Raw genomic sequence first — 15,135 nt, 5'->3', positions numbered from 1 at the left:
TTCTGGAATGAGGGTCACATCACCTCTTTTAATTGTACGTTCTCTCAACACGAAGTAATAAATCACCAAATATTAAATATGTTCTTGCTTTTATAGTATTTGGTAGTAGGATCTTTTTATTTTGATATCATAAATATAATCTTATAAGTTTATATTTAGCATCTTTATTTTTATTAATTTTAAAAATACTTGTAGCACTTAATCTTGAGAGTCGTTTTGAAAATCCATTACTTTTTCACAAACGACTTATTAATATCCTCTCTTTGATTGGTCTTATCTCCCTTCCTAAAAAAAAATTACTACTATTATTTAGGTGCATTGATTTGGTATTAACATAAGATAGTATTTTAAAAAATTGGTCTAATCTAATCTTTTTGGTAAACAATTGTGATAACTCAAATAAAAATTGTCTTTAGACTGACGTAATTCTTGAAGAATTACTTCGATTTGACTTTTATACTTTTAATCCTTATTTAATCATGAACCTAAAAGTGCATCCGACTTTAGTTTGTTAAAGTAATTAAAGTTCATCTAGCATTACTTGTTAGTTTGTCTATCGACATTTGTGACCCGTGAAGTACTATTATTATTACAAAAGTCCTGTGCAAAAAATAAGTTTTTAACATTAAAAAATAAATTAAAGAAACAAATAAGTTTTTCAATTTAGTTGGATTAGTAATTCAAGTGACTAAAATCAATAAATTAGCAAGAACTTAGTATATTACGTAAGTAACGAAGAATGAAAAATAATTAATATGAGTTAAGTTATATATTTTAACAGTGTAAATGAATTTTACCATCTTACAATCTAACTTATTATATGTTACTTACTCTATTAAAGTTTCAAAATCAGACTGCTATAATTAGTTATTTATTATTGCAAGTAACTGATCTACATATCTAGGCTGATCGACAAAGGAATTTTCTATTTTCATCTAATCTTTAGTTTCATGAAAAACACATAAGAATATTTATCATATATATTTGATTCGGTAAGAGGCTTTTATTCCTAATAAAAAGTCTCGTATGAGTAAAATTAAGTGTCTAACTTGATTTTAAAGACCTAATCCTGAGTATTGTAGTCCTAACTATTTGTATTTGATATAGTAATTTTTGTAAAACTCAAGTTTAAGTAATATTAAAGTTTCAGTTGATTAAATTGTAATAATCACTAAATTGAGCTTAATATTAATGTTAAGTTAAAATAACCATGAGCTTAAAAAGGTATATAAAAGCCAGTCAACACTACAAGGTTATAGATAACATAAATAAAAAAATATATTGTAAAGGCACTTCAAAATTCTGATCATCAAGTAAAATTCTAAACGTATAATTTTATTAAATAAAGATTATCTCTTTGAAGTAATACTTTGGCCTTCAAAAATTTAGTAGAGAATCAAACTATTAAAAATTGAGAAGAAATAAAAGTTGTACGATTAATACGAATAGGAATGTTTATGCTAAAGTTTCGGAAGATTTGGCACAAGAGATTTTTTTTTTTTTTTTTGAAAGTAACATTTCATGGATGTGCTTTTCTAATCAAAATTAGATTCGATTTGCTTCATGATTAGGAATTCCTAACATGTAGTGTTATGTCCTAAAATTAACAGGATTAGAAGGTTAATATGTAGAATTTCGGTTATGTCCTTTTATTATGAGTTATTATACTTAATATTGTAAGGTTATTTTTGTAAACCGACTTTGTATTCATGCTTTTATAATAATAGTAGTTTCTATGTACGTGCTTTGCACGTAGGTGTTTAGTCAATTATTTATATGAGAAATGATTATATCGCAATTAAAGTGAAAAAATGCGATAATCATTTAAATGGTGAAAATTAATGTTATTACATGACATAATACTTGAAACCAAAATGTAAATAAAATTGATTTAGTTGAGTTAGTTAAATAGTATAACAAGTTAGTCACTTTATCATGGCCAAAATTCTGGTTATCAATATTGATATCCCTTTTATAAGCGAAATATCTTGTGTCGATATTGATAACCCTCTTAAAAATAAAATATATAATAGTCTGTGTCCAAAATATATTACAGAAAATACAGTCCAATTTAAGATTGTTTTACAATGCGATTTATTTATTATCATTGGAAAACACAAACGTATTAAAAATTACTATTACAAAAACTATTACTAAGTTTTTTCGATTCAATGTGTAAGACGTGATCGTCTCTTTGAAAATCTGCTATTTGTTACTGTATGTGTAAATGCATTTTGACCTTTCGTAGAAGCGAAAAGTTAGTTTTCCCTTTCTAGTTCTGTTTTTTTCCTTTTAAATTTAGTTATTACAATTCTTTTCTGGTTATAGAGTGAATACTTTTCATGCTGTTTATTTGATTCTTGTTTGAATTGCAAGTTTCAATAGACTAAAAATATTTGTCCTCCTGAATTTCTGTTAGATTTTCATCAAAAACATGTCTCCCAATTATAAATAAAATATTACTGTATCATATCTAATAAGGTTGATTCACTTAAGTAAAAATAAAAACATAATTGCATAAAAAACTATAGAATGCAGAAACCAACACTAACTTAGGTTTGTAGATTGTTTAATAAAGAAAATAGAATCACATGAATTTCTCCTTTCTAGAAGTAAAGTATCAATACATTTATCATAAAATAGTAAAAATATGAAAAGTGTAGAAGTCAATGTGTCACGACCCGGATTTCCCACCCTTAGGAGTCGTGATGGCGCCTACTCGTAGAAGCTAGGCAAGTCACAAATCATAAACTCCTAACTCTTTCATTTTAAATTCCTTTTTACCAATCATATCAACAAGCGTTAAATATTAGAATAACAGTGGTATGAAATTAAAGCGGAAGACTTAACGAAGTAAACCAAAATAACAAGGAAAATCCACATATGTCTCTACCCAGGACTGGTGTCACAACATTCACGGACTATCTAAGAGTGCTACATACAACTATCTGAAACAAGGAATAAAGTCTGTCTCGGATACAAAAGGAAACAGATCATCAATAAAGATAGAGGAGATATCGGGCCAGCGGACGCCTGCAGGACTACCTCGGGAATCTCGTGGACTGAAGACTAGCTCCCGAACTACTGCTACTGTCCGATACCTGGATCTGTGCAAAAGAGCACAGAGTGTAGTATCAGCACAACCGACCCCATGTGCTGGTAAGTGCCTAGCCTAACTCCGGCGAAGTAGTGACGAGGCTAGACAGGACTACCACATAAACCTGTAAAGTTATATCTATATCTACAACGGGAAAATAACAAGAACAAACATTTTAAATGGGAGGGGAACATGCTTCGGGGATAGCAGATAATACAGAATTTCAAGAAAATAATAAAGAACATCAATAATTTAACTCTAACACGGATAAGGGAAATAAAAGCAGATTTCACTGTCAGTACATATCNAAACCAACACTAACTTAGGTTTGTAGATTGTTTAATAAAGAAAATAGAATCACATGAATTTCTCCTTTCTAGAAGTAAAATATCAATACATTTATCATAAAAAAGTAAAAATATGAAAAGTGTAGAAGTCAATGTAAGTCCAAATAGATATAAGAATTACCAAGCTACGACATCGATGTAGTACAGCGAAAGAAAAAAGCAAAATCCAACAATATGGATAGTTGAGAAAATACAAGTAACATAGAATCAATTCAAAAGTATTTATAATCTAATAATAATAACAATGCAAAATCAAAAATAATTACCTTAAATTATTCAACGTTTAATCCTTATATGCGACCAACCCTAGAAGAGATAATACATGGAACCAGACGGTGTTAACTTTATTTCCCCATTAATCTTCAGTGCACGATTACCGTAGAAGAGAACAAAAGTATTAAACCTGTATCAATAGAAAAACAATATAACAAACAGTGCGAATGTAATTCAAGAGACATTATGCAAAAACAATTCAGATATTAAATCTTAGAGAACTCTTTAAAAGATGTCTCCATGTATAGTAATGGAAACTCATCCGATCCTTTGGATACTCGGATATCTTATTGTTATCTAATAGTATGAAATAGTTACGTTCTTAGAGTAACTAATTTTATTTTCGTTGTAATTTTGCCTCTTTCTAGTGACTCCATTTTCTACTATAATTCTTCGTTATGTGTTCTAGTAAAAGTTTACTTTGTGGATATGAAAATTACAATTTGATCCAACTTAGAATTTTATCTCTTTGAAGAGTGATTTACATTTTTGAGGGGTATAAAAGTCGATCAATATTTGAGGGATATTTTAGTCGTTTCAACATTTAGCGTAAAATATTCGTGCTTTTATAATAATAATAATAATATATATATATTAAAAAATTTCGACAAAGCTTGGGTCCATGTAAATCCGCCCCTGCTGGCTGCCGCACAGGCTGGTTTTGGCGGACAAAAATCAGGCCCGTGACAGTAAGCCGCTCAATTTTTTTCCCAACGTGCAAGGCATTTAAATAATTAAGTGCCAACTTTCCCTGCAAATACTAATCTTCGCCAAGTTTTTGATCAAACAGAAAAGCACAAATCAACTTAAACTGCTAGTTGCACAGAAAGGCATCCGAACATTGCTGATGCTGTCGAAAAGTTTGCAACAGAAAGAATCTTGACAACTCTGTACACATGAAATGACAGTCTTGGTCTACCATTTTTAATGTACAAACCAACCAATTATGCTGGAAAGCCTAAGGTAAAACTAGTCGAGGCAGATAAAATTTCTTAATTTTAACCAAGTACTTTAGATTTCCAGTTAAATCAACATCAGCAAAGGGAAGGATCGTTGCAGTAGCAGAAACTGAATTTGATCTTGTATTCACTACGTAAGATCAAAACGTTAAGTAAACTCAAAAGAGGGAGATATTTTTAGCAGCAAAATATGAACTTGATCTTGTATTCAATGTGACGTATAATATAAAATGTACAGGTGTTGCTGAAGTACAAAATTTTTGGATAGCCCTTTGGGCTGCAACATCTATTCATGGCTAGCTAGTGATTCATAATATTGAGGAGGGATACTCTAGTTTTGATTAAGCGCCTGAAGAAGCATTCGAGCCCATCTTCTAGAACCTCAATGGTTGCCTCGATCTCTCGAAGCTGATTCTGCAATTCCTCGTACTGGCCAGTCTTATTTTGACTGAGAAGTGAGCATAAAGCAGCATCAACATTGTCAAATTCATTGGCTATTGATTCCTCATTTTTCGAGGGCATAATCTTGGACAACAATGACCAGCTACTTGATTGAGATCCGGTTCCATTGATATAGGACAACAAGGCCTTAAATAATCCTATAGTGACTGACTGGACCTCCTGCAATTCTCCAACAAGAGCCAATGGTTCAAATTCTGACACCCCCACCCCACACTTAAGAGAGTGCACTGTCCTCAGTTGTACCATATCACAGAAGCAAAAGAGAAATAATCAATAGTAGAGTGGGTGTCAGAAACTCCCTCATCATGTCTCAGGCTGCAGGTGGGGAGCGGTAGCACCCTCGGTCCGCAATGTTGATGGATCCTCCAATGTGACACCAGATGTGTCAACGGCTGCTATCATCTCACCCTCCCTAGTCGGAGCAGCCTCCCCAATAACCACATCTCGAACCTCAGTAGCAGTGCCAACAGTAGCACTCAAAGCAAACAATTCCGCATCCCCCGGCTCCTCAAAATCTGTCTGGATTCCAATGTGCCGTACCTGTCTCTGTCCACGAACAGCCTCGAGCAACACATTGAACTGCTCTCGCATCCACTGATCTCTAGTCTCCTGTGCGGCTAGCAAAGCACGGTCTCGCATGGCTAACTCTGTTCGTAACTGCTGAAGTGCGCTCTCCGTATCAGTGATGCGCGCACCATGGCCCTTTTTCTTTATAGATGTTTCTGATGGGTCCTGAATAGAGCAAATATCATGGACCGCCGACTCAGTGCTTTCATGAATCTCATCATCCCTCTCAGTCAATTTGTGTTTAGCAAGCAATGCGGTCAAAGTGTGCACAAAGTAAAGTGTCCACTGCATGTTCTTTCTGGTCTTCGCCATTTGACTTCGTAGGATTGCTCCAACGTTCACCGGGATACCTGTCATGATGGCATATACCAAGAATTCTCGCTCCCAAATCACCATAGACTTGTGCGTTGCTGGCATGAATCTGTTGCAGACCCAATTTAACCATATTTGAGGCTCCCTGTTTATGTACGTCTTTGCCAACCCATCAGCGGCTTGCCACTCAGCTGGTCCAGATCCCCCACACAGAACTTCAAGTATGTGGTTCACATTCGGTCTTTGTTCTCTCCTCCAGTACTCTGAGTCGGACTGTGCAGGTATGCGGTAGTACTTATTTATTGCCGAGGCGGAAATATCAACTTGAGCCCCACGAACCCACACAATGTCAGTGCCCCTGTCAGGTCCCAGTTGGCATACAATTCACGCACAAGAGTCAAATTTGCTACACCCTTCGGTCCTTGAGCAAAGCGTGTCCACCCATTCTGCTCTATGACTCGCAAAATGTCCGGAGAATTTGACTTGGTAGCCTTAAAATTCAACGGTCTTTCAAAGAGTAGTGGATTGATTTGTTTAGTCTTTATATGCTTCCATTTGTTCTACGCACTTTCACTCACGAACTTCGTATCCCACACATTCGTAGCCTTTGGAACACTCGACTCCCCTTCACCGTCGGGTAACTAAATCGCTGCCTCCTCCTCATCATTTGAGTCCTCTTCAGATTCTGACTCGACAACCCTTGTCACCTTGCCCTTTTCCTGCACCTCAGTTACTTTCCGTTTCTTGGCTAGTGGTGGTTTTGAAGCCCCCTCTCTAATTTGCACCGGAACCTCTCTTGGCCTAGACTGCCGTGCTTGACATGCTCTTTGCTGTATTTGTGCAAGCCCCTCAGTGCTCAGATAGGTAGCCTCAGGGTCCACCTCAGAAGTTCCAGTCTTTACCTTATCATGTCTAGCCTTTGTTCGTGCCTCTGTATTACCCTTCTCTGCTACATTCTTGTCAGCTGGTGCTTTCTTGGGGGTGCTTACCACTCCACCGGCTCCATGGCTTCTAGTTGGCGTTTTCGGAGACGGCCATATCGCCTGCAAAAGATACAAAACACATATTAGTATAATGTATAACCTTAAGTCATAGTGGTATACATCGCACCCCACACTTAGCCCGAAAGGGTAAGTGTGCAACCAGGGTACAAATGCCTACNCGTTGACGTTGTTTTTTTTAGTTTTGTGGTAGTGGCCGTGGTCGCGTCTCGTCCTTCGCGTCTACGACGACGAATTTAGACGAGCCAGTGCTGCCTATTTTCTAGTTTTTTTTTTTTTACACCCTTTTTTTTTTAAATGATTTCTTCACTCCGACAGTACTAGAAATAGGCACTCAAGCATGCCTTTCCACATTTTACTTAACCTACATAGAGAATCCACACAAGAGAAACTTACATTAGATAACTAATTGGCCGATCCGACAGTACTATAAATAGGCACTATATCAACATAAATCCTCAAAAGCATCCCATAGGAGATCATGCACCTGTGTCTGATTGATGCATTTGCAACTCCAAAAGTAGGATTCAGTTTTAGCAAAAGCAAAAATCCCCTTTAGGAGTATCACAATAAGCTAAACATTTACATTCACCCTTCACTTTCTAATAAAGACAAACTATAATGGCATTTGCGAAGGCTGAATATGTCGGCCATTGCTACCACATCCTAACAAAAAAAAAAGCCAATTCTTTTATTTATATTTTTGAATGAAGTGAGTTATAACACTTACAATAAAGCTAGGAACACCAAAAACCTCCCTTATACAAGTGGTATTTCGAAAAGTAAACCTACAAAAAGACATGATTCTCTATGAAAGAAATCTTCAATACCAGTTGGAACTCATGGGGTGCACCCAAAGAAACTGGGATTAAGAAGATATTTCTCAAATGTACAAAATCATTTACCCCCTCAAAGCTAGAATAAACAAGCCAATTTGAATTGCACAAAGAGCAGTTTTAGGCAGTTACCATATGCTTGTAGCACGCCTAATAGAAGTACTTGACAAACTCATCACAAGAAATTCTTTAAAAGCTTTCATCTTTACAAGTTTCGTCTGCCTGAAGGATACTAGAAACAAGAACATCGCATTTGGATCCAAATCAATTTTTTGAAATCATTCATGGAGATCAATATACAAGACATTAGATGATGCAGTAGCTTGGAGGCATACAATGATGTCATTACAAAAACCTAGCAGTACAAATCAGAAACAGTAATCAAAATGTGGCAAACCAACAATTTTTGGAAAGAGATATTATGCCTGTGAGAACATGCCAAAGGAGCTCATATCATCCAAAATAAGCAGAGAGAGATTCTGAAAGGCATATAATATTCCTAATCATAGAAAGTTAATGGGTTCCTTTCTCTCTTGACCTTCTTGGAAAGCCGTTTTTTTGGGTCTAAAAATACTTCAAGTTGCATCTTTGCCCAAAGGTCTTCAAAATGGTCTTGAAATCCCTGCTGAAACCAATCCAAAATTTCTGAAAACAATTCTCGAGGATTATCATCCCACAATTTCCTTAGCATGGCACAACTATCAATCGTTCTCTTCTTGGTCCTCATCTTGTTTAAAAGATTACCAACCCGCTTATGACCTGATGCCTCAGGCTTCAAAATGCTAGCTGGCGAGGCTGCCAAGAATTTCTGTACAGATTTTAAGCATGGCAGAACTTTGCCTTCAAGCAAGGAACAAGCAAATACTGCCACCCAGCTCATATCATTTTCGATTGGCAAACTATGCAGAGGGAGCCTCCATAGATGAGGACCAAAAGTTGGACTGACCCAACAGAGGACCTGGTCATTCAGTGGGTCGTAATAAGGTTTTGGATCTGAGAGAGGTGCAGAAAAACTGCACAAGGATGGAGCATATTTAACAAGCCAATTCTCTTTCACGCTAGTTTCACCTTGGATGAATGGTCTTTTTGAATGCAGTAGTTCAGTGTAGACCAAATATTCGGGGGCAGATTTTGAAATAGATGACCGTCGACCGAGGAATACAATTTCTTTTACCAAGCAAGCCTGATACTGAACAGCATGAACTTTTCTGTCAGATTCCGATAAGGATGAAACATTTTTAATGCGTTTAGCAACCCTGTCAGCCCAGCCAGCACAAATAGCTTGGCCCAAAATCTCCTCCTCATTCAGTTGAAGAGGGCATTTGTTCGAAGGAACCCTCCAAGCACATTCTACATCTTCCAAAGTCCCGTGACGCCATGAGAAATCTTGCTGCGAATCACATAATTTGGAGTTAAAGACAAGATTAATGAGCTGCCGCCTCAACTTGGACATTTCCTCCATTGTTTTAAAATTTAAGGTGTTGTCATTGCAGAATTCCAGTGGTTTACCAGAAAGTTCAAAACATTGTAGAGCATATGCTACTGTTAGAACATCACTAGTGGGGTTTGAAAATTTTGCACGAGACACTTTAGCAGTTTCTTTCAGCTTTTTTATCCTCATTCTTTCCTCTTTTCCCAAGTCTCGCTCGCTTTCCACTGAGCCTGGTTTCTCATCCTGTTTCAAGCCATCTGGATCTTTGTAGTTTCCTTCAAACTCCATAAGGAAAGGATTTGACAAGCTCAAAGTTGATGCTGATGCAACTGCATAAGCCAAGACTATATTTGCGAGGGAATAATCTTTCACCTTTTGCATAATTTGGATTACTGTAAGGAGCATACGGGAGTGGCGAGGACTCATAGGATATTGTGCCATGGCCTTCCCTAAAGGTGTCAGTCTTCCTTTGCTATCAAGTGCTTCAAGAACCATTAAGCAACGTTTTGCTTCAACTAAGGTAGTTAGCTCAGGTGGAGTTGGGAAAGGGAAGTTAGCAACCTGAGATAACAGAAGATAAATATTAATGGTGGTAATCAATAAATACCAAGACAAATAACATACAGATCCACCTAGAAGAAAAATCAATCTGCTAGAGGCAAGCAAGGAACATGACAAATAGTGACAGTTTCCCTTCTTTTTTTTTAATTGGGTGGGAGTGAGGAAGTCGACCAGCTGATAATTTTTTCAATCTAAGAAATACTTCTTTTTTGTTTGGGGCGGGGGGTGGGGCGGTGGGGGGGTAGGGGAGGGCCTGACAGCATTTACAAATACTCCAAGATCATATCATTTCAACCAAGTCTTTGAACAGAAAGAATAATAATCTATTCCAAGCAAGAAACTTGCCTTATCAATATGCATGGACTTCAGAAGTAGGACAACGCCATCAACTGGTACTTTCAATATTTCTGCATTTGAGAAGTCAAAGAACATGTCATTGAAGACTGCAGAAGAATAAAGCCGATAACAGTGCCCAGGACCTGTTCTTCCAGCCCTTCCTGCACGCTGAGCAGCTGAAGCCTTACTTATAAATTGTATTTCATAAGCTTCCATACCATTGGAAGAGTTGTACTTTTTGACCTTTTCTCTGCCTGTGTCAACCACATATTTAATACCGGGAATTGTCAATGAGGTTTCAGCCACATTAGTGGCAACAACAACTAGGCGTTCTCCTTCCTTGACCTCTTCAAACACGCGAAGCTGTGCAGATGCAGGAAGCATAGCATAAAGAGGTAAAACACACATCGGACCAGCAAAGGTTCCATTAGCCCCATTCCTAACCTTACTTAAGAGAGGTTCAGATTCATTTGAAGCTCCTTCCTGTTCGCCAGAATCAGGTTGTGATGTCCTTTTACCAGCCAAAGCTTCAAAAGCAGCCTTCAGTGATGTAAGGCTTCCCTCCTCACCTAAAACATCTAACTTACCATCAGAGCTCAGAGACTTCTGGTTTAACAACTGTGCATCATCACCATAAACATCCAAATCACTATCATCTGCTGAATCGTAGGAAATTTCTGATTCATATTCATACATCTCCCCGTGATCCTCATCATAGGAATTAAAATGTTCAGCTATCTCAGTCATAGAACTCCTTTCATCATCAAATGCCTCACTTATCTCCTTGATAACATTTTCCTCGATGGTATTCCCTTCAGATATCAAAGACGTCTGATTATCCACTTTGGAAGCTCTCTCAACTATCTCCTTAGAAGCTTTGCGCAGCTTCTGACACAAGTATTCAACTTCCCTTTGCCCTGTCACAAATACAAGTATACCACCAGGTGGCAATCTCTTGTGAATTGACAATATTTTCTTATATGCTTGGCCGACATAGTCCACCATCTCAGTTCTCTTGGAGAAATGAACAGTAACTGGGTATTGGCGAGTGGGGACTTCCATTACAGGCGGAGGATCACGGAAAATTTTTTGCCCAGATATAAAGTCCTCAACTCGAAGTGTAGCACTCATCAGCACAAGTTTCAGTGGATATACTCTCTCTTCGGGGCTTACCGTTTGTCTTGAAAGAACTTTTTTCTGTTGCTCCTCATATTCTCTCTGCAATAAAGCACATAATCAAAAACGTCAAAAAGCGTAGAAGTCAAAGGAAGGTAATTAAAGAAAAGGAGGGGGATGGGGAGAGTCAAGGAGAACTGGAGTCTTAGAGAGTAACCACTAATATTTTTAAAGCCGCCTATGAATAATGAAATGACAACCAACTTTATGGAGATAGCAAACTATTTTCTCACCTGACGCTCTCTTACTATACGAGAAAGCATACCGATAAGTATATCAGTGTTCAAACTCCTCTCATGAGCCTCATCCAAGATTAAGATCGAGTAACGCCTTAAAAGAAAATCATTCTGCATAAAAGTGGAGGGTCAGGGAGGAGAAAATCAAAAGAAGATTATATAAACTTGCATAGCCAAATACAAATTCAAGAAAACTAACAGTAGGAAATTCAAATTGCTCAAAAGATAAATTAGAAGACAGCAACAACTAAATCTTTGCAGTCACATCATTTTTTCCCCTTAATGTATAACAAATCATAGGACAACCTGCGCTTCAATGTACAACCCTAACATGCAGGATCTAAGGCAAGTAAGACAAGTGATCATCTGATACTGCTACAAATAGCAAATATCTATTCCTTCGCGCCTAACCCTTTTTTTTTTTTTGATGAAGAAGAATGTATAATTTCGAAAAATCAATCTTTATGAAACAAGTAACATTCAAACAAAGGGTGCATTGCCTCTTTGAAGTGAAGAAGAAAAAGGCCTTGATAGACACTCTTGATCCATGTTCGTCGTCCTAGACTAATCGTTAATTCATTTCATTCAACTATTTGGTTCTAACTCCATAGAGCATATACCAAAAAATTTAATAAAGTCACTTACCTGTCAAAAAATAACTCCAACATACCAGTTTATGCAATTAGAATTTTAACTCATATCTGAAAAGCAAGGTCGAGCAACGCTTGAGTTTAAAACTTAATGCTCACTAAACACAAATTGGTAAAGAATAAAAGAAAACCAGACGGAACCATCTATAATGGACAAAAAGGAGCATGGATTGAATATCTCGTGTAAAGTGGCATTGCACCAGTGAACAACAAAGTTGGTTGAGTATGGCACTAAAAGTACTGAAAAGCAACAGAACCACGACAAAGCGGAAAGGATCTCTTTTCCTTGCGCAAAAGTTGAATGGACAAATCCTCCTTGAATATACTGATATATGACCCTCACTATGATCGCCAAAGGGGTAGAGCTCTTTGTCCCTCAACTTCCCCCTACCAAACAATAGCTTATTCAGAGAGTCCGAACATTTTGGAACTTAATCCTTTTCTTTTAATGACATAAAAAAGGAATTTTTTTTACATATAGTCATCCTATTGTTTTATAGGAAAGCATCAAGGATTAGTTAGGAGTTGGTTTTATGTCCATGTGTGAATTGTTCACATAAAACTGAAATTATTTTCGAACTGTACATTATTGGGCTTTTTTTAACATTATTCGGCTCAATATGCAAATTGCAAAAAATGACTAGGAGTGCCTAATCCTTGTTTCTCCCAAAATAATTATATTAACAATTTTGTAATGAGACATCAACCTGCAGCACTATCCCCCTCTCATTGCAAGAGGTAAAAAAACAAAAACATGGATTATAGTTGCATTCACAAACATGCTTTGAACTGCATCCTGATTTTACTATTGTTCCGCACTTCTGAACGACTTAACTTTGTCTTGGTAATTAAACTGGGTTACCACTGCCCCTCACCAATTATCTCAACAACTAAAGGAGTCACTAGTTCACTTTTCTTCTTTTCTGTTACCTTTCTCAACAAAAAAAAAACATTTAACTCCTAAACAAAAGCCAATAGTGTTAACAACAACAACAACAACAACAACAACAACCTAGTATAATCACTTAAGTGGGGTCTGGGAGGGTAGTGTGTACGCAGACCTACCCCTACTCTGGGGTAAGAGGCTGTTTCCAAATAGACCCCCGCATCCTTCCCTCCAAGAACTTCCCACTTCTCTTGGGTAGAACTCGAACTCACAACCTCTCGGTTGGAAGTGGGGTTACTTACCATCAAGAGCAACCCTTTGTCTCTAAAGCCAATAGTGTAAAATTGGATTAAAATGGGTTAATGAGTGGAATGAACATAGCGGATTCATATAGCCAACTCCAACTAGTTTGAAATCAACGAACAGCTAATTTGATAGAAACATCTCTCTTGCTTCTTTGAAAGTAATTTAATAAAGTCTCAATTATTTCACTATTCAAGGTATTGCTCTAATTTTTCTCAACCTTTTCTTAAATATTTAGCACTCAATGGTGTGCACCCTTTTCATAGTAAGGACAAAATATAAAGCACTTAAAAGGTAGGGACGAAGATTTCAATTTACCTAGACATTAATACTGACATCTTACCTGCAGTTCCCGAAGCAAAATTCCATCAGTCATGAACTTTATGGAGCAATTCGTCTCCTATCCTCCTGTCATGTCTAACTTGGAAACCAACCTCTTTGCCAAGACTAAAACCAAGCTCAAATGCCACTCGATTTGGCAGTTGCAAGTACTGCAAACGGCGTGTTGAGTCACACCACATAATACCACCACGACCATTGGAACGATTTGAACATAGCCAGCTTCAATAAAGGAACTGAAGATCCCAAACCAAAGGCAAGAGATAAAAACACTAAACAAAACTAAAAATTAAGAAGAATGAAAATAATAGAACTCTATATTACCAACCGAAGGAAAAGGAAGTGTTAGAATAGTTATGTAAATACTAAATAGTAGTAAATAACCCTGAGTAGGACATGTTATGTATATATATAATATATATATATATATATATATATAATATATATTATTAGGGATCATTGTATCATGTTTAATCATATGAGAAAATAATATCAATAATATTTTTCTCCTGTGCTTTCTCACAGGAAGCATATAGAGAACAATAGAATATCTCACCTGAGGAACTTGGGTTGTCTTGACCACAAACTGTCTCACCCACAAACTATTACAACATGTGTTCTCATTTCATATAGATTCTCATTATCTCCTGTTCCATCATGGACTACTCGCAGAGATCGCTCCTCTTATTTTCAACCTCCTTTGGTCTTGAAACGTGCACCACAGTTGGAGTTGTTAAAGCGCTCTTTGAGGAAGACTGTTTAGCCGAGTTGCTACTATTGCTCAGAAATGGCATTTTGATATCCTTTGGTAACCATCCTGTTCAATATGAAGTGCCCACACAGAACAAGGATGACAATGCATATGAGAGAGCCTCAACGAAAAATTAGGTACCAAGTATATGGTTGACACAAATAAAAGGCTGTATAAACTGAGAGTGAAGCAATACCATTGATTTCCTCTGTTCTTCGTTATGAACAATCCACAAATAGATGGATGATCTTGCTGATAATCTGAACTTTAAATATTTCTGTAGTTCTATCCTCTTCTTGCTTATTTTGCACCGAAAGCATACTCCTCCGCAAACTAAAAGTCCACTCTGAGAAGTCAATCTTCAGGAGACCCTGGAGGTACCAAGTGGTTCACTTTGGACTTCACCTTTTCCTAAGGAGATTGCAAAAGATTGCTATTGACTATTGGACTCGATCATTTTTGTTAGATATCATCCAAAGACAATCACTCAGTTAGGCTGTTTGCTGTCCTCTTCTTGACTGGTCGATCTTCTATGTGGCATTTTCTAACCCCGCCGTTGCATAGAAACTGCCTTCTGCTCCTACGTTCTCTCGGCAGTTTCAACCCTAACA

General features: G+C 36.9%; 1 protein-coding gene across 1 annotated transcript; it reads right to left on the bottom strand.

Annotated features, from left to right (window-relative positions):
• Positions 1–8,029: 8,029 nt before the first annotated feature.
• On the bottom strand, positions 8,030–13,845 carry LOC109217633 (ATP-dependent RNA helicase DEAH13-like). Its single transcript, XM_019381897.1, has 4 exons — positions 13,778–13,845; positions 11,593–11,706; positions 10,193–11,401; positions 8,030–9,847 (listed from the first exon to the last, which is right to left on the bottom strand). Exons 1-4 carry the CDS (start codon positions 13,808–13,810, stop codon positions 8,354–8,356), a joined length of 2,850 nt encoding a protein of 949 aa, XP_019237442.1. The 5' UTR covers positions 13,811–13,845; the 3' UTR covers positions 8,030–8,353.
• Between the last annotated feature and the right edge of the window lie 1,290 nt (positions 13,846–15,135).

The sequence above is a fragment of the Nicotiana attenuata genome, unplaced genomic scaffold (assembly GCF_001879085.1).
Source record: "Nicotiana attenuata strain UT unplaced genomic scaffold, NIATTr2, whole genome shotgun sequence".
Lineage (NCBI taxonomy): Eukaryota > Viridiplantae > Streptophyta > Magnoliopsida > Solanales > Solanaceae > Nicotiana > Nicotiana attenuata.
Note: the sequence above shows the minus strand (reverse complement) of the source record. Positions and strands in the feature narration are given on the sequence as shown.